The 19,859-nt window shown below is 36.6% G+C and overlaps 1 protein-coding gene across 1 annotated transcript in view; it reads left to right on the top strand.

Moving 5' to 3' along the window:
- Nucleotides 1-5,408: 5,408 nt before the first annotated feature.
- Nucleotides 5,409-19,859, top strand: part of LOC143671064 (uncharacterized) — a 37,655-nt gene continuing 23,204 nt past the window's right edge. Inside the window, exons 1-11 of the mRNA XM_077146009.1 lie at nucleotides 5,409-5,495; nucleotides 6,476-6,929; nucleotides 8,541-8,683; nucleotides 10,490-10,565; nucleotides 12,101-12,203; nucleotides 12,356-12,449; nucleotides 12,569-12,680; nucleotides 13,585-13,691; nucleotides 14,543-14,584; nucleotides 18,431-18,510; nucleotides 19,371-19,447. Coding sequence (XP_077002124.1) covers nucleotides 5,409-5,495; nucleotides 6,476-6,929; nucleotides 8,541-8,683; nucleotides 10,490-10,565; nucleotides 12,101-12,203; nucleotides 12,356-12,449; nucleotides 12,569-12,680; nucleotides 13,585-13,691; nucleotides 14,543-14,584; nucleotides 18,431-18,510; nucleotides 19,371-19,447 — 1,375 coding nt within the window. The remainder of the gene's footprint in view (nucleotides 5,496-6,475; nucleotides 6,930-8,540; nucleotides 8,684-10,489; nucleotides 10,566-12,100; nucleotides 12,204-12,355; nucleotides 12,450-12,568; nucleotides 12,681-13,584; nucleotides 13,692-14,542; nucleotides 14,585-18,430; nucleotides 18,511-19,370; nucleotides 19,448-19,859) is intronic.

Below are 19,859 nucleotides of genomic sequence, written 5' to 3'. Positions count from 1 at the left end.
AACATCACTGTAATAACAAAGCCTGATAGAGATACTACAAGAAAACTACAGACAAATTTCTCTAATGAATATATATGCAAAATTTCCTCATTAAATACTTACAAATTGAATCCAAGAGCACATCAAAAGAATTATACACCATGACCAAATGGGTTTTATCCCAAGTATGCAAGGGTGGTTCAACACAAAGAATATCAATTAAATACAATATAGTAACAAATCAAAAGGGAAAAGCCACATGATGATTTTGATTGATGATGGAAAGGCGTTTGACAAAATACAGCATCCTTTCTTAAAAACAGTTAGAAAGACAGGTATAGAAGGAGATTTCCTCAACATAACAAAGTACATATATGAAAATCCCACACCTAACATTGTACTCAATCGTGAGAGATTGAAAGCTTTCCCTCTAAGATCTGCTACAAGACAAGTATGTCCACTGTCACTACTGTTATTCAACATCGTGCTACAAGTTTTAGCTAGAGCAATTAGGTAAGAAAAAGAAATAAAAAGCCAACCAAATTGGAAAGGAAGAAGTAAAACTTATACGATTTGCAGATGACATGATCCCGTATTCAGAATTCCCCAAATAAACTACAATAAAGCTACTGGAGCGAAGGAATGAGTTCAGCAAAGTGGCAGGACACTATATCAACATGCACAGATCAGTAGCATTTCTCTACAGTCATAATGAGCTGTTCGAGGATGTAACTGAGATAAAATTTCCATTCACAGTAGCAACTAGAATAATAAAATATCTACCAATAAACTTAACCAAGGACATAAAGGACCTGTACACAGGAAACTACAAAATATTGCTATAAGAAATCAAAGAATACCTAAACAAAAGGAAAGGCATTCCACGTTCATGGATTAGGAGGCTAAATGTTGTTAAGATGTCAATTCTGCCCAAATTGATCTGAAGATTCAATGCAATATCAATTCAAAATTCCAACAACAGCTTACACTTTACTGAAATGGAAAAACTAATCATAAAATTTATGTGGATGCAAAAAGGGCCTTGAATACTCAAAAACATCTTGAAAAGGAAGAATGAAGTGGGTGGTTTTATGCTGCCTGACTTTAGAGCATATTATAAAGCCACAGAGGTCAAAACAGCATGGTAGTGGCATAAAAGATAAACATATTTACCAATGGAATCTATTTGAGAATTCAAAAATAGGCCTTCAGGTCTATGGTTAATTATTTTTTTCATTACATTTATTTATTCTGTAGTCAAAAATAAATTATAATTTAAAGTCAGAAAATTTTTAGTTAAAGGAGAATTTGTGGCACAGTTGCATTAACAAAATAGGCATTAGTCTAAAGTGTAACACTAAACAGGTGTTCTCTGTTCCCATGGTAGAATAAATACATAACAATTACACATGAAAATTCACTAAAGATCTGAGATGAGGCAAGTAACCCTTTGAAATAAACTGCCCACTGAATAGAGGCAGGCTGCAGAGAATTTATATTAACATTCTACTGCAAGATGGAAAAATCCCCCAAGGTGACTACCTTTCTTTCTATGCACTGTCCTTGTTCTCAGTCACATCCAAATCCAGAAAGGCTTCTGCATCCCATGCTCAAAAATTCAACCACAAATCCCCAAGGTTCTCAGCCCAAACGGATGTTAATGAGCCTGTGTTCACCTGGAATCTCCACAGAAATCAGGAACCCAAATGCAGAGAGCAGCATCATTTGTTTAAACAATAGTTTTAACTGTGCAATGAGCTCTTACGAGCCACACACGTCATATACCAAAACATTTACCAGAAACAAGGGAAATGTCAGGTAGTCATATTTCACGACAAGAAATGTTTTTTTAAAAAGTGGTGACAGTAGGCATCCTATTATTATTATTATTATTCCTAATTTTAGAGAGAAAGCTTTCAGTATTTCACAATTAAGTATAGTATTGGCTGTGGGTTTTTCATATGTGCCCTTATCATGCTGAGGAAGTTTCCTGTTATTTCTAATTTTCCAAGTAGGTGTTAAATTTTGTCAAATGCGTTTTCTACGTCAATTGAGATGATCATGTGGTTTTCTTCATTCATTTTATTAATGTGGTGCATTACAGTAGTTTTCTTACGTTGAACCACTATTGAATACCCAGGATAAACCTCACTTTATTATGGTGTATAATTCTTTTAATTCTGTGTACTAGTATTTTGTTGAGGGTTTTGGCATTTATATTCCTAAGGGATGCTGGTGTTAACTCTTCTTTGATTGCACAGTAAAATTTCCCTGGGAAGCCATCTGGTCTTGGGCTTTTCTTTTCTAGGATGTTCTTCATTACTAATTCAATCTGTTTATTAGTTATTGGTTGTTGTGATCTTCTATATTTTCTTGAGGAATTTATCCATTTCATTTAAGTTATGTAATTTGTGGGGGTACAAACTGTACGGCCACATATCCTAAGATTTCTTTTATTTCAGTGGGATCAGTAGTAATGTCCCCATTTTAATTTATTAATTTAGACATTTGTGTACTCTCTTTTATTCTTCATCAGTCTAGCTAAGGTTTTTCAGTTTCATTGACCTGTCCAATAAACCACATTTTTACTTTCTCGATTCTATTTTTTCTAAAATGTTTTATTAGAGAAGTTGTGGAGTTTCAGAACAATCATGCATACAAATACAAGATTCCCACATACCATCCCCCCACCAACACCTTGCATTAGTGTGGAACACTCGTTACAATTGAAGATAGCATATTTTTATAATTGTACTATTAAAATCCATAGTGTAAGTTAGGGTTCCCTGTTTGCGTTGTATAATTCCCTGGATGCTGAACAGTGTTCTCCTAGACTCTGGAGTTTTGAAATAGTTGATTCAGACTGTTATTGCCTGTTTAATAGTTGTTCTGATGGAGAGATTAATTTCTGGAGCGTCCTTCTCTGCTATTTTCCCACAATCCTCTGAATTTAAACATCATCTTTAATGGTGAAAGTCTGAATGCTTTTTGCCTAAGACTAGTACTAAGACAAGAATTTCCACTCTCACCACTTCTCGTCAACATTGAACTGGCGGTTCTGCTAGGGCAGTTAGGGATGAAAAAGAAATAAGTCCAATCATATTGGAAAGAACAATGCAAAAACATTTCTATTTGTAAAAGACGTGGTCCTATATATAAGACAACTAAAAAAAATCTATACACACACACACACAGAAAACTATTGGAGCTCAACAAAATTGCAGGATATAAGATCAGTATACAAAAATCAGTTGTATTTCTATACACTAACAATGAGCCAACTAAGATTTAAGTTAAAAAATTGATTTACAATAATGTCAAAAAATAAGATGCTTAGAAATAACTTTAGCCAAAGAAATACAAGCCTTATACACTGAAAACTATAAAACCTTGATGAAAGAAATTAAATAAGACATAAATAAATGGAAATATATCCTAGGTTCATGGATTGGATGGCAAATTGTTAAGAGGGCAATATTCCTCAAAGTGATCTATATCGATTCAATGCAAGTCTTATCAAAATTCCAGCTGCCTTTTTTTTTTATAAAGTGGCAAGCTGATTTTAAAATTTATATGGAAATATGAGGGACCCTGAATGGCAAACCAATCTTGAAAGAGAAGAACAATGTAGGCTTCTTATTTTCTGGTTTTAAAACTTTCTATGATGCTACAGTAGTCAAGACAATGTGGTATTTACATAAGCATAGATATATAGATCAATGGAATAGAACTGTGTGTCCAGAAATTAACCCATATGTCTATCATCAATTGATTTTCAACAGCATGCTAAAACCATTCAACAGTGAAAGAATAGTTGTGTTAACAAATGGCGCTGGGATAACTGGTGTCTACATGCAAAAGATAGACATTGGACCATTACCTTATACCCTATGTAAAATATAACCCAAAATGGATTAAAAACCTAAATGTAGGAACCAAAGCTATAAATCTAAATCATTTAGTTGAAAATATGGGTAAATCTATATGACCCTGGATTGGGCAATTTTTTCTTAAATTTGATACCAAAATCACAAGCAACAAACAAAAATTAGATAAATTGGTACTCCATCAAAATAAAAAATGTGCGTGCATCAAAAGACATAATCAAGAGAGTGAAAAGAAAACCTGCAACATGTAAAAATATATTTGAAAGCTATTTATCTGATAAGGGTATAGTATCCAGAATTTATACAGAATTATAAGACAATAATAAAAAGATATGCGATTTTTTTAAAATCAACAAAGGACTTGAATGTATGGGCATTTTCCAAAGATGATATACAAACAACCAACAAGCACACTGAAAGATGCTCACCATTGTTAGTCATTAGGGAAATTTAAATAAAAACCACAATGAGGTATCACTGCAGTTTCACAAGAATAGCTATTATCAAATAAATGGAAAATAGCTAGTATTGACAAGGATATGGAGAAATTAGAAACTCATACATTGCTGGTGGGAGTGCAAAATGGTGCAGCCTCTGTGCAAAACATTTTGGCTGTTCCTCAAAAAGTGAAACATAAAACAATCACACAACCCAGCAATTGCACTCTTATATACCCAAAAGAGTAGAAAGTAGGGACTCAAATAGATATTTGAACACCAATGCTCATAACAGCATTATTCACAATAGCCAAAGGGTGGAAACAGCCTGAATGTCCATTAAAAGATGAATAGATAAACAAAACGTCGTATATTCATATACTGGAGTATCACTGCACCATAAGAAAGAAGGTATTAAGGATACATCCTACAATATGGTTGCACTTTGAAAATATTATGCAAAGTGAAAGAAGCCAGACAGTAAGTCAACATATCAAAAGATTCCATTTGTATGAAATTTCCATACAGGAAATATACAGAAGCAAAAAGTAAATTCGTGGTTTTCTAAGCTGGAAGGTTTAAGGGAAAATGGGAAAGGAGTAATAAGATTTTTGTTTAAGGTGGTGTAAAATTTGTAAATTGATCTGGGTGATGGTTCCATAACTGTGAATATAGAAAAACAATTTAGTTGTACACTAAATGGGTTAATTGTATGATATGTAAGGTATAAATTAACAGTCATGAAAGGATAAAATTTATGTGAAAGTAATATATGTATCAAAAAAATTTCAACATTTTTAAAAAGAACACACAAAAAAACAGTACTCAAAAAGATAAAGTTAACAATACCTGGCATCCAATCAGAAATTAATAGAGTTAGGAAGCAGTAGAAAATTGTGATTCATACACAGAGAAAAATGTGTGAATAGAGCCAGAAATGCCAAAGACAATGGAAGTAGCAGGCAAGCATTTAAAATAAGTATTATAACTACATTAAAATGTTCAAGGGTTTAAAGGACGTGAATATAATGAGGATAAAATGAAAGATATAAAAAAGAACCAAACGGAACTGGTGGAGATTTAAATTACCAATTAGAAATGCAATATGTCCTGGAGAGTATTGATAGCAGATCAGAGTCTGCGGAAGAATAGACCAGTGAACTTTAAGATGCAGCAAAAGAAACTCTTCAAAGTAAAGCATAGAAAAAAAAAAAAGGATATAAAAAGTAAGGGAAGTCTTAGTAACCTAAGATGCAATTTCAAGAAGCATAATATATAATTGATTGGGACACTGCACCCAAGAACAGGAGAATGTTTATTTTTCCAGTGAGCACAGAACGTTTACATAGATAAATAATGTTCTGGGCCATAAAACAAATCTTGGCAAATTTTCAAAGACTGAAATCATAAAACATATGTTTCTGAAAATAACAAATGAAAGTGGAAACCAACATCAACACTATACCTGGAAAATTCCCCCATATTGGGAAATTAAACAATACACTTTTAAGTATTCTGTATGTCAAGGAAGAAACCTAAAGAGAAATCAGAAAGTATTTGAAATGAGTGAAAATGAAAACATAATATATTGGAATTTATGGTATGCTACTAAAGCAGTACTTAATTCTAAATGCATACTTTGGAAAATAAGAAACCTTTCATATCAATAATGTAATACTTCACTTAAATGAGAAAATAAAGAGCAAGATATATCCAAACCAAGTAGAGGGAAAGAAATGATAAAAATGACAGCAAAAATCAATGAAACAGAAAATAGAAATAGATCAATTAAACCGAAAGCTGGTTCTCGGAGATCAATAAAATTGGTAACTCTCTACCAGACGTTAGAAAAAAACAAAAGACACACATTGTCGATATCAGGAGTGAGAGAGGGAACATCCCTACAGATTGTACAGCTATTAAAAAGTTAATAAAACCATACTATAAAGAACTGTATGGACTTGTGGATCTGATGCTGGGTAAAGGCAGGAGGGAATGACTTCAATTGGGCTATGACCTCCTTAACTGTGAACAAAGGGTCCCTAACAAAACCAATAGTTTTCAAAGTAGTATCAGAGGACCACATCCATAACTTTCCAAGATCTGAAGGTCTCCAGACCTTCCAGCTGGAGTCCCCAAGACATTACCCCTTTCTTATAATCTATTTAACAGTTGTTTGTTTTGTCACTGAGCGTCTACTACGCAAAGTACATCTTTAGATGCCAACCCCAAGCCCCGTCCTACCCACCGAGCCCAAGCGCCTCTTGCCCACCCCCACTGCCCAGGCCCCGTGGCCATCTTTTCCAGCACTTCCTGCAGAACGTACCGACCTCATGGGCTCAAATCCCACCTCATAATGCTGCAGGTCTGCGTCAGCCCTCGCAAAGGGACGGTAACCTGGTGAGGTCCTGCTGCAGTGCCAGGCCTTTCTTCTGCCACCTTGGCATCCATCGCCGGGGCTGCCCGACCCCTGCTAAGTCCGCCCACTGGAAGGAGACGAGCCCAGGCACCGCCCGCCTCGTGGCTGGCGGCCCGGGACAGGTGCGCATGGGGTCGTCGGCGTCGAAGGCTGCCCTCGGGGCGACCACCGACGAGCCCACCGAGCCCGAGCCCAAACACCTGGCTGGTAAGTGGGAGGCCAAGCACTGGCAGTCCACGTTGCGAGAGCAGTCTGATTGAGGGGAGACCTTTAATGACAGCACCCCATCCCCTTCCCTGCCTTGAAGGAGGGAGCGATTAAACTTTCTTGGAGCTAGAAGGGAACCACTAGCCTTTTATAGTGCCGATACTTACGTGAGATGGTATTCGAATGTGTGCCCTTTAGGCTTCGTTAGGACAGAAGGAATGGGGGAATGAGAGCCCACGCCTCTCAGAAGGGTCTCATCTTCCACCTCCACCCCAACCCCCTTACAAATCACGAAATGCAGTGGGTCTTCTAAAATACAGGGAGGAAAAGCCTATGGAGTAGACTACCTGTAGGTATCCTAATCTAAATTCTAGGAATAAGCTTAGAGTGTCCATGGCAACATTTTTGTGCCCCTCTATGTGTTTCTACGAAGAGTTTTGATTCTTTTTTTTTTTTTTTCAACATGGGCAGGTACCGGGAATCGAACCCCGGTCCTCTGCGTGGCAGGCGAGCATTCTTGCCTGCTGAGCCACCGTGGCCCACTCAAGAGTTTTGATTCTTGAAATGATCTGTTACACAAAGACAGAAATTCTCAAGTTAACCCTATCCCCATTGTTTAAATCCACAGTGAATAGTGATTTAATAATCAAACATTAATATATGTTGTTGACAGTATACACGGAAACCTTCCAAGCTGACTCGTTCTTTTGAGTACATCCTTAGTTTGGTATTTTGCATAAACTATTTATTGATTTAGTCTGTATTTGACTTATGACATCTTATTTCCTATCATAATGATAATGTGACTGTGTTATAGCAACTAACACATTACTAAATTTAAAAAGCAATATGAATACGTTTTATGTGTTAAAGAAATATTATTCTCCTCAGTACATATCATGGGAGTATGCAAGTGAAGATGCTGATGAATAAGTAAGCACTACCGACAAACCAGTTTTGTAATGATAATTTAGAGACAATTTTGAAGCAACAAGAGTTTTGAACTGACAGAAGTACAGAATCACTGTATGTTCTTGAATGGAAAAATGAAATTATTAAATTTGCCTTTAGAGGGGATGTTTGAAGTGACTTGAACATCTGTAACCCTGGGGCAGGAAATTAGGAAACCATTGCAATAAACCAAGTACGAGACTTCAGGATAGTGGACTCAAGAAGAGGAGACAATAAGGGATTAAAAGATGCAGATAGAGAACGGTCAGAGGCAGGGTGGCACTTCAAAGAAAGCTCTTGAGTGAACTTTCACTTTGCTTATCTTCTCGAGTCCCATTCATTCATATAAGAAGTATTCACAGTACTCGGCTATGTGCCAGCTACTGTGCTGGGTCATGGGGAGACTTTGGTGAGCAAACTGGACATTGTCTTTGTTCTCTTTGACTATAAAGAATAATAGGGTAGACAGGAATTAAATATTCATGTAACAGATATCTTTGCAAATTGTAATAAATGTAATGAAGAAAGCATTTTGGATTATTCCCTTTGTCATTGCTCTAAGATTTTATTGTCATTGTATTTAACTTAAGATTGTCAGTGTTGGTTAGGGATATTATTTCTCAGTCTGTATTTTAATGCTCTTCACTGTCTCTAATTTAGATCTAATACAGTACGTAAATGAAACAAATATGAGCGTTGAGCATCTGGCTGACGTTCTGTCGGAGAAGACTGGGAGCAGCAGCTGGGTGGTGGTGTTCAAAGCTCTGGTTACTGTGCATCACCTCATGGTGCATGGAAATGAGGTGAGCATGGCACATAGTCAAATGGTAGTCATTTCCTTCCTTGTAGAAAAAAACGGACTCAATTACAAAATTTTCGTTATTTGTCCTGGGCTCAACTAACTTGTACTTTCATTAGTAACAAATAAGTGAAATAAATAGCAATATATATTAGAAAACTTTTTTCCTGATTTTGTTAATGAATACATCTTTAAAATAAGTATTCGTTGAAGTATACCCTATTAATCCCTGGTAAATAGAGTCACTGGATAATAGAGTGCATAATTCTCTCAGTTCATTAGATGATGTAGAACAATAACAACAAAAAGCTCTCAAAGGTGTATCACTGCGTAACTGCTTTGCTTTTCCAGGAGAAACTGGACACCCATGTATAAAACACCATTACCTGTTTCCTTCACCATCATATACACACTTTTAATATATTACAGAACAAATGAAATACTATATAACATTAAACTACTAATTTTTTTCTAGTTTAAATCCACATTTTGTTTCTGTAAGCTTTGCATTAAAAAATTAGGGATTAAAAATTACCTAGATTTTGAAACCTAGTAAAAAGCAACAGTATTTATACAGTATGATATGGGCAAAATAGAACATAAACATAAATGGAACATAATAGAAAGCACAGAAACAAAACATCTTTATATGGGAGTTTGGCAGCACTAAAATAAGGGTAAAGTATAGAACTGAAAATGTGTTGGCACAAATTGTATCCCCATAGAAAAAATAGAATGAAATTTTTATCCCATACACAAAAAATAAATTCAACATGGATGAAATATTTAAATGTGAAAAACTATTATTTTAATTAGTTTTAAAAAACTGTAGAAAAATATCCATATGACATTCAGGTAGGGAAGACACCATAAAGTTGGAGAAAAGAATTTATAACATATATTACAGACAAAAAGTTAATGTTCAAAATACATAAACAGTAAGAAAAAGATAATACAATAGAATAATGACCAAAATAAATGAACAAAGAACTCTCAGAAAAAGAAGATACAATAGCTGATAACAGTCTGAGACCATGCTCACATTTACGAAATTTCAAATGTCTGAGAGTATCAATAGTTGGGAATACCTTGAGGAAATGGAACTTTGCATACATGGTGGATGACATCAATTAGTACTTGCTGCAGTTTATCCTCTCCATAGCGTCTAGATCTCAAAAGCAATGCTAATAAAGAAAGCAACTTGCAAAATGACATTTAGTGTGCAATGCCATTTATGTAATTTTTTTCAATTATAAACTTCTTAATTTTCCAAAGAACAAATATATGTGCAGTTATAAAGAAAATAGACTGGAAAGATACATTAAAATTATGGTACCAGTTACTCCTCAGTAGAAAAAGAAGGAAATGCTTTATCCCTCTTATTTTAAAACAGACTTGAAGCAAACATGTTAAAAATTTAACAGTTGTCATTTCTGAATATAGGGTAACAAGTGTATCATATTATATTTTGCATTATTCCACAATTTTAAATTTCTTAAAATCAGAAACTGGGGCTGGAGAAATGACCAAATACAGAGTCTGGGGTAGGGGGGCAGGCAGAGTATGTATTCACATAAGCTTATAAACTTTTATGTTCATCCTCATGCTTATTTGAGGGGTCTATAAACAGAAGAGAGTTGACAGCGCTGCCAGTCCCTGGATATGACAATGCTCAACTTAATAAATGTTCCTGAAATAGAAGCCATGTGATACAATTGTGTTAAATATGCATTCCATAATGACAAAATCATTAATGAACTTTATTTATGAACAAAAACTAATTTTAGAATTTGGCACATTTGTTTAACAGCGTTTTATCGAACATCTTGCATCTAGAAACTCTTTGTTCACTTTACACAACTTCCTAGATAAAAGTGTCATAGAAGGTAAGATGATTCTAAGATGGAAATATTTCTATATGGTAAGGAGGGGTAAGTTTAGAAAAACAAGCTTGGTTTAAAAATTCTTTCTATACATGTGATTGTAACTGCTATCCCCTTTATCCAGTGTGTGAGTAGATGGGTTAGGAATATGGGGAAAAATACCCCTACATAAACTATGGACAATAATTATAATACTACTTTAATAATTTTTCATCAATTATAATAAATATAACTACTGTTAAAAAATAGAATTACAAAAAAATGTGTTATCAACTGTAACAAAATTTCCATACCAATGTGAGTATTGGTGGGATGGTATATGGGCATCCTGTATTTTATGCGTGATTGTTCTGTAACCCACAACTTCTCTAATAAAAAAATTTGAAAAATCAGTTTTACATTATGAAGGGTATAGCACATTGTACATATTACGAAGGCAAATAATCCCTAAATTCATTTATATAAAATATCTGATTGCTTACTAAGAATAACGGAATGGCTGCTAGAGACAGAGCAGTTAATGAGACAAGTCTGTGTCTGATTGAGACAGCAAATAAGAAGCAAGTTGCATATGGCATAATGATAGCCATGGGGACTTATACAATGGGTATTTGGGGAGCACAGAGGAAGAGAGGCGTCTAACGAGCCTTAGGATGTAGTTACTTTGCCACTCTGGACTCCCTGCTGCTCCTCAGATCTGCCAGGCATGTCCCTGCCCAAAGGCCTTAGCACTTGTTGCCCCCCTTCCTGGAATTCTTTTCCCCAGCTATCCACTGCGTCCCCCTCCCACCTCCGGGTCTCTATTCAACGAGGCCTTCCTTGTCCAGACTACCAAAAATCGCAGCATGTCCTGTCCCCATTCTCTGCCCGAGTTTTATTCTTTGCACTTTTAACTTCTCTGCATCTTCCTTTTTTTTTTTCTTAATTATCTGTCAATCCATACTGGAATGTAAGCTCCCTGACGGTAGGGATTGTTGTCTGTTTTGTTCACTGTTGAACCTCCATCACTTAAGACAATGCTCAATATTTATTTGTTGAATGAATTAATGGATAAATAAATTGAACCAACGAATCGGTACATTTGGAGGTTGAGTAGTAAGAAGTTGAGTTTCTGCCATTGCCTTGCTCCATTTTCTCTAGAAGTAGGAGGCAAGTTTGTTTGCTGAGTGGTGGGGAGGTAGGGGGCAGATGGCAACAATGGGATAGAGAGTTTAAAGAGAATAGTACAGATTTCCAGTAGTTTCTGTATAAATGTGAAAGAGAGCTGATAAAGATCAAGTATATCCTCTGTTCAGGTTTGTCATCTTCAACAACACCACCACGGGATGATATCAAGACCTTGAGGAAATAGAAAATAATCTTTAACAGAAAGCTTAGGGAGTTTTGGACTAGAGGATTAATAAAGGCCGTTTTAGTTTCTACACTTCAAAGATACTGTTGAGGTATATGGAAGTGATAAGTGATAAGTCTTTGCACTTTGCCATGCTGTAGAGTCAATAGCAGTTAAATTGGAGATAATCACAATATCTCTTTTTTAGGTTATGCGATGTCAACCTTTATCAGACGATATAGCAGGTACTTGAATGAGAAGTCGCTTGCTTATAGACTGATCACATCTGATGTCACCAAAGCCAAGAGAGGGTCAGTAAATATCACTAGCTTGTAAGCAGGAAATACTCAACTATACATGTGGTTTGATATGTACTTTGTCCAAAGTCCACCTGTTTCAAGATGCCGCTATCCCAGGGTTGATCAAAGTCATCAATACTGTGAAGCTCTTTTCTCTTGGACAGGGTGGACGGCATGATGAGGACCCTGAGTACAAAAGAGCTGCTCAACACACTCCCAGTTATCCAGACCCAGTTTGATGCTCTTCTTAATTTTAATGTAAGAGCTTTCTAAACCCTTTTACAAATACTGGTGAATTGTATTGTTTAATTATAGGTGGCAGAAAGTATTTTTCTGAGCTGAGGGGGTAATTAATTACTGTTTCATTTAATTTTCAGGCAAATCCTGATGAGCTAACTAACGGCATAATACATGCTGCTTTCATGCTTCTCTTTAAAGATTGTCTTCGGCTGTTTGCAGCCTATAATGAGGGGATCCTTAATCTGCTAGGTAAGCCAAAGAAGAAACATTTCTTTTTTAAAAATAAAGTGGCAGAAAGAATTTATATGTCAAAAATCTTTAATCTTTCCATTTAGACTCATATTTGTCTTACATTCAAAATAGAAGAGCCTGGCAGGGTAATGTATATTTCAAAAGAACGAGATGTTATACTTGCTTTTTTAACCACAGAATTTTACACTTCTTTTATATGTACTAATGGATATTTCTGGGAGATTTACCAGGGAATCAACGTGGGTTGCCATATTTATTCCTTAAACATTAAGGCCCACTTCCACCAATGTCAGAATATAGTTCTGACTTTCCTATAAATGCAAAGCCTATGTAACGTAAGTAATGTTTTGAATACATAAAGCTATATCTCTTTGGCCTTTCAGGAAGTTTCTGTCATCATTTGACCCTAATAATGACTCATTTCATGGGACAGGTTCTTCAAACTTTATTGATAGGGAATTTGAGAGCTTTTTTTCTTACTAAAGAAGTATCTGGTACATTTATGGGTTATAAGAGTAGGAAACACAACCTCTTCCCTCACAGATCTTCAGAGGTTGACGTTAGTAAAAAAATAACTAGATCAGAAGTTGTAGAAATTAAATCTAAAGTATCCATGCTGTTTATTAAATTCCATATATGCTCCTAGCAGTATTGTTTGGCATGCGGTAGTTACTCCATAAAAATTTGTTGATTATAGAGACTGAGCAGTGTTATTTCTTGCTAAGATGGAAAAATAATTGGATAAAACTGTTTATAATTGTTTCAAACAAGGGAAAATCATATCCAGAAGCAGCTTAAAATAAAATCATGAGAATGGAATGAAACTCTGAAATTGCTGATATGATTCCTTCATGATATATAAATAATTATATTTATAGCATTGTAACTTTTTTATTTTTAGACAAGTATTTTGACATGAGGAAGAATCAATGCAAAGAAAGTTTGGATATTTACATCAAGTTCCTAGGAAGAATGACCAAATTGGCAGAATTCCTGAAAGTTGCAGAGGTACAGAAACCCATTTCTATCCAAGCCCTTTCTTCTGCTTTCTACATGACTAGTGTCAGGTGTAGATATAACTCCCCCACACACACACACACATACACACCGCCATCACATGAACACACAGAAATTGGTAGTAGCTTTAAATACTTAGCAAACAGTTAAATAAAAAATAAAATTAGGTATTTTAAATACACTACCCAATGAGTTTATGTTTGAAACTAATGTTACAGGACCTTCTGCTTGTAGCCGTAAGGATAATGTATATGAGATAGGTGATTTCAGGCATTGGGCAATAGCTACAGCAGGTCTGTGATCACTGCGAACAGGTAAACGTGGCAAGTGAGCCCCACATTTGCACTGATGCTTTATGTTGGGGCACTTTCTCTACTGACTCTCAGAGGAACCTAAACTGAATGAAAATAAAGAGAACCACACCTTGGCAAGCAATAGTCAAACTGCTGAAAACAGATGAAGCAGAAAGAGAAAAAAAGACCTGTCACATACAGGAGAACCATATGAACAATGGCTGACTTCTGACAACTTGAAAATTAGAACACATTTACATGACATCTCAAATGCAGCTTAGGTCTTTCCGAAACAGTGAACACTCAATATCTAGCATGTCTTTGCTTTTAGAGGCTTCTTGTTATGACATGTAGAAGTTTGTACTTAAGTGTACAAGACATACTTTAGCCTGAAATGTTTTCCTTGATCTAGATTTACTGGCCCAGGAAGGCATTTCTGGTCTTGATAGTATTTTCTCCTTCATGTACACATTGGCCTCACAGTTACTTTTCTTTGTGCCATTCCCTGCAGTAATATGTACTTTTCTCCCCCTTTTTATATGAATTCAGCAAGTTGGAATTGATCAGAGTGATATTCCATATCTTACTCAGGTCAGTGTATCCCCTTATATACTTAAATGACCTTTTTGTCTGTATGTTTTTGTATTTATATTAAACATCATCTCAGACTCCATCCTTCATCATGTACTTACATATGTATTTTCAATTCCCCATGAGTAACATTTCTGTATATCCATATACTTGTATATTCTGAACAAATCTGTAGTTGTTGGTCTTACAAAAGAGGCTTTGCCCTATTGTTATGGGGATCTGACAAATGCTCATGTGGCCTACTTGTGCCCTCCAGCCCTGCTGTTGTCCCAGTCCAAACCTGCTACAGAGCCCTTTCTTGCTGTGAGACCCAATCTAAGGTGGCAGGCTTTAATATTACATGGGATAGGGACCAGAAAATTATTCCCTAGTAGGAGAGACACTGCCTCGAGAAACCAAAGAGGCTTACCAAGCATTAAATTTCCTTTTTCATGGTGAGAGAGGCAATGTGTCTTCTATTTTGGCTGAGATGTCCTGGTGTGGCAGTGAGCTTGGAACCCTAAAAATTTTACTAATGTGGAAGGCTCCTGAATCTTTTTTCTTGCAAGGTTCATCTTGCAACATTGAAGCCCATGTATCTGCATGGTTGCCACCCTATTGGCACTTCCTGCTCATCTGATCCAATTACCATAACGTCATCAGAGGCTTTTCCCTACCTGTGCTGTGCTGTGACCTGGTTGTAGATGCCTAAGGGGACCCATAGCTTGTGGGGTAGAAGTCTCTGTGTTATCTCCACCAAGGGGGGGCGGATACTTATTGAGGCTCTGAGGTTTCCTGGGAATTTGGAGATTCAGAACTTTCATGGGTTGGGATTTGAGGAATGAACGTTTGATTAGCTGAGATAACACACCTGGAACACAGAACCGTACCTGAATCAGGTGGCCATGATATGTATGGGAAGAAGCCTGTGAGGAGAGAGGAGGTGAAGATGGAGGAGAAAAAGAGAGGATAATAGACTGAGTGTGGTCCCTGGGGAATTAGCAGAAATTGAATCCAGAAAACAAATGGAAACAGTGGCCTCAGCTCGGAGGGCAGAGGAGAAAAGGAGGAGGGGCAGTTGCAGATGTCAGTATGTTGTTAGGCTTGGTGGCATAGAAGGGAGGTTTGTCTTCTCAAGTACACATGGCACAAATGTTCCTTCATGTACAGATGAATACAAAAAGATACCTGTACACAAACCTCTCTACATTGACCGCACTTCCCTGAGGAAGGTAGTAGGGTGGGAAGGGAAGGTCCTCCCTGAGAACCACAGCTCAGCTGTGTAGGCACAAATGCACTTTTACTGACTTGCACTTGGCCCCTTGTCCTCAGATGTCTGTGGCCCAGAGCTCTCAGGAAACAGTGGCATGAGGCTTTCTCCCTCCTCCTTACCTCAGCTCTGCTCTCCGGGACCCTGGGGTCAGAAATGGCTGTGGGAAAGGCTGCGAAGGCAAAGGTCTTGGTAAACTTCCACATGAATCTTCGTTCACTCCACCATAAATCAACTCTTCTTTCCAGCAGAGCTCCCTTATCAGTGCACTGCCCTCTGGCAGTTACCTAGTACAGAAAGTGATTTGTCATAACCTTCAGTGTGTGAAACCCCTCCTGGGACTTACTGCCTCCAGGGTCCTAGAAACCCAGGATGGAGTGAAATGCAGGGCAATGTGAGAGGGGCGGCAGTGCAGCAGTGTTTTCACAGATGATTGATAGTTGTCTGAAAGCAAATCAGACAAAAAAAAAAGACTGTTTCCAATCAACCTGGTTGAAATACTGAAAACTTCTGTGCTTTCTTGAGTGACTTTATAACTTTTTATGCACACTAAAAAGAAAATATTGGATGGAAACACCAGTGCTCAAAGTGAGGGAGGGACAACGGTCATGGCATGTACGAGTTCCCTCCTTTCTCCTTTTATTTCCCCTTCCGGAGCGATGGAAATGCTCTAAAAAACGATCACGATGATGAACACATTGTCATGTGACAAAATTGCAAAAAAAAAAAAGAAAGAAAGTATTGTCTGCTTTTTTAAGTTTTATGAAATTAAATACCCCTGTAGGTTATCAATGTACCATTTTGCTGTTTTCATACTGCATCTTCCTTCTTGGCCTCCCACTAGAGCCTTTGAAGAAAAAGCAAAACTTCTTTTGGGAATGGATGATTGTCTTGTGAGGCTGCCCCTGGCAGGCAACGCCACGTCAGAGTGCTTATAACTTGAAAGTTGAGAGCATTCTTATTTCAGGGCTTCTTTTTCCTCCATGATCATCAGTAGTGATCATCTGATTATGTCAGGGTAATCACACATCCAAGACAAGTTGAAGTTTTCAATAGCTGTTATGGAGGCTGCAAAAGGCAAATGTACATGTCAGTGTGGAAGGTTTGTGGAGCACCATGATGAACCTGTTTTCGATTTTTGACCTGTGTTTGTAGAGATGCCATTCTCCACAGTTGTGTGCTTTTCGCCAGGTGCTCTCTCTGGCATGAGCGAGGAGACCGTCAGTTGGATTAAGCCAGGGTTAGTGTCCTGTTAAGTAAGCACAAAAAGACAATGCATTTGAGAATATTGGCAAAGTATTTTTAGAAGAGGAAATGGGTATTTTCTGTTTTGTTCTAATTTGGCAGAACTGGGAGATAGACTTTGCTTTGATATAACAGCAATCTACCCATGTACTGGGCTGCTTCAGAGCTCCCTGTGAGTGTTCAGGATATGGCATTATCAGGGATGCTGTAGCTGGAATTCCTAGGATGTTGTGATTCCTATTGTATCTCTGAAGTTAGCTTAGCTATGGTTTGACTTTTTAAACCTATTCAAGTGAAACCTCATGCTTCATTTTTGAAGTCAAACTAGTTTCAGAATCATGAATATTTCCTTTTTTTTCCAAGTCATAGTAAGTCATCCTGAGAATATTCCCTCATAATCATTTCCTTCTCTAGCCCACAAGAACATCTCATACCTTTTGTGACTTTACCATGGAGGGATCAGTGCTGTATTCATTTTCTTTATACAGTCAGGCATTCATAAGCTGAGCCAAAGTATGTTGACAATGCCATATAGCAATACATCATTTGCTTTTTAACTTAAAAAATAAATATTTATCCCTGGAATCCATTATGGGTGAATAAATCAGCTTTATGTGAGACATGGAACTTAAATCACTGCATTTTCCAAACCATGGAATATTGTAGTGTTTCTAGTTTATAAGATAAAAATTTTAAATAATTCACTGCCATTCTCCCTTGTTGTAACCTCTGCAACAGAGGGCACTTGGGTTTGTCTTTATGTGTCTGGTATTACAAATTTGTTAATATGAATGAGATTCTCTGCCCTCTTTTTCTTTATCTCTATGTCTGTCTCCCCTGGCTTCTCTTCTCCTCTAGGCTTAATGTTTTACTTTAATGTATCCAGTGTTCTGGTGACTCTCTTTTTATTTATTTATTTATTTTACATGGGCAGGCACCGGGAATCGAACCCGGGTCCTATGGCATGGCAGGTAAGTGTTCTTGCCTGCTGAGCCACCGTGGTCCACCCTGTGGTGACTCTTGAAGGAATCACAAATCATGAACGATTTCAAGCCCAAAGTCTTCTCCTCAGGGGATAATTATTATAGCATTCCTTTGATTATTTTAAGAGGCTTTTCTTTTTGTTACCTTTAAAATGCATCTAAATGCATAGCTTGAAAATCTGGTTTAATACCAAGATGCTACTTTAAATAATAAATTTGCGTGTAGCAGTTATTTGACTTTAATGGTCAAACTGCCAATATTTGCTACAGAGATATCTTGATTTTTTCTTTAAAATCCCTTTTTAATTTAGGAGATGAATTTACTAAAAGCTATCAGAAAGTAAGCCTTTCATAATAATTTTATTTTAGGCACCCCACGGTTTACTCGAAGCACTTAAACAGCATTTAGCTTCTTTAGAAGAGAAAAATGACTTTTTACCTCCTTACAGGTAAGCTAATAAATGTTTTGTAAGTTAATTTTGTTTCATTCTAAATACTTTCCCTCATCCGAAATGTTCAATAATAAGAGATTGACCAAATAAATTATGGAGTTTGCATATAATGGAATACTATTTAGTATTCCAAATCATACTATTTCCATGATGATATGGAACAGAGTTTTTCAACTTTTGTGAGATTTCATACTCTTCATAAGGAACTATAGTTCCCAAAGAAACATTTTTTTATTATACTTAGTGATTCTCAAGGTCACAGGTCGATGATGGGACTATCTCCCTCTGAAGAATTTCATTTCTTCCCCTAGGGACTCTGCTAGTGGAGAATAACTGTTGTAGAATATTATTTCATGGCATGGAAGGCTGTTCATTCAGAAAACTTTGCATAATAATATTCCATCTCTCTGTCTCGTGTATACATACACACACACACACACACACTACACACACATACATGTCCTAAGGGTATGCATATACATACAAATTGAATAATGGATATACAATCAAAATGTTCATGTTGCCTTGCCTATTTCTGAGTAGAATAACAATGGGTGATTTCAATTTTCTTTTTGTGTTTTTCTGGATTCAAAATTTGTACAAGAGTCATGCACTGTTCATTCATTCCATTTTAAAAGTCATGTTGATTGTAGTTGAATCGTGTTATCACCCTCTATTAGACAAGTCCACTGACCATTTTTTAATAATATCACAAGTAAGTATATAGTTAGCATATAGTCATATGGATGGGTAGCTAGATGGATGGAGGAATTAGAGAGGTGTAGCTTCAGCTGTATAGGATAGATGTGATTCTATGTATTCTCTGGTCTGCCTCATCTTTCTTGCTATCTCCTAAGTATCCAGCATGCGTGGATTCCTTCCATCCCACATACTGCAGTTGTGAAAGCTTCAGCAAGCAGATCTTGGCTTTCAGGTAATATGACTCAGTTACACGCTTATGTCAGTAATAATTGAGGACAGAATTCTGCTGCTGCTTAACCACCTTCTATGTCTGCTGCCACTTCCTGAAGCAGAATCTTTGACCAGCAATTTCATTTCTAGGAATTTGTCCAGCATATCTGTTCACAGTTGTGAAATGATGTGTGAATGAGGTTGTCCAGTGCAATGTTGTCATAGCAAAATGATTATCAATGAGGGGCTGGTTTTTATGTACTGAAATGGAGCAATTGCCGGAATGTAATGTTAAAATGAAAACGAACAAGGTAGAAAAAAGTATGAGATTCTACTGCCATAGTTTTTTTAAAAAAATAAAGAAAAGAAAAAATGTATCTATCATTTCCTGTAAATTACTTCTGGAAGGGTATATAAAAAAATGAGTAAAATGA

This window comes from Tamandua tetradactyla, chromosome X (assembly GCF_023851605.1).
Source record: "Tamandua tetradactyla isolate mTamTet1 chromosome X, mTamTet1.pri, whole genome shotgun sequence".
Lineage (NCBI taxonomy): Eukaryota > Metazoa > Chordata > Mammalia > Pilosa > Myrmecophagidae > Tamandua > Tamandua tetradactyla.
This window is presented reverse-complemented; position numbering and strand designations above follow the sequence as displayed.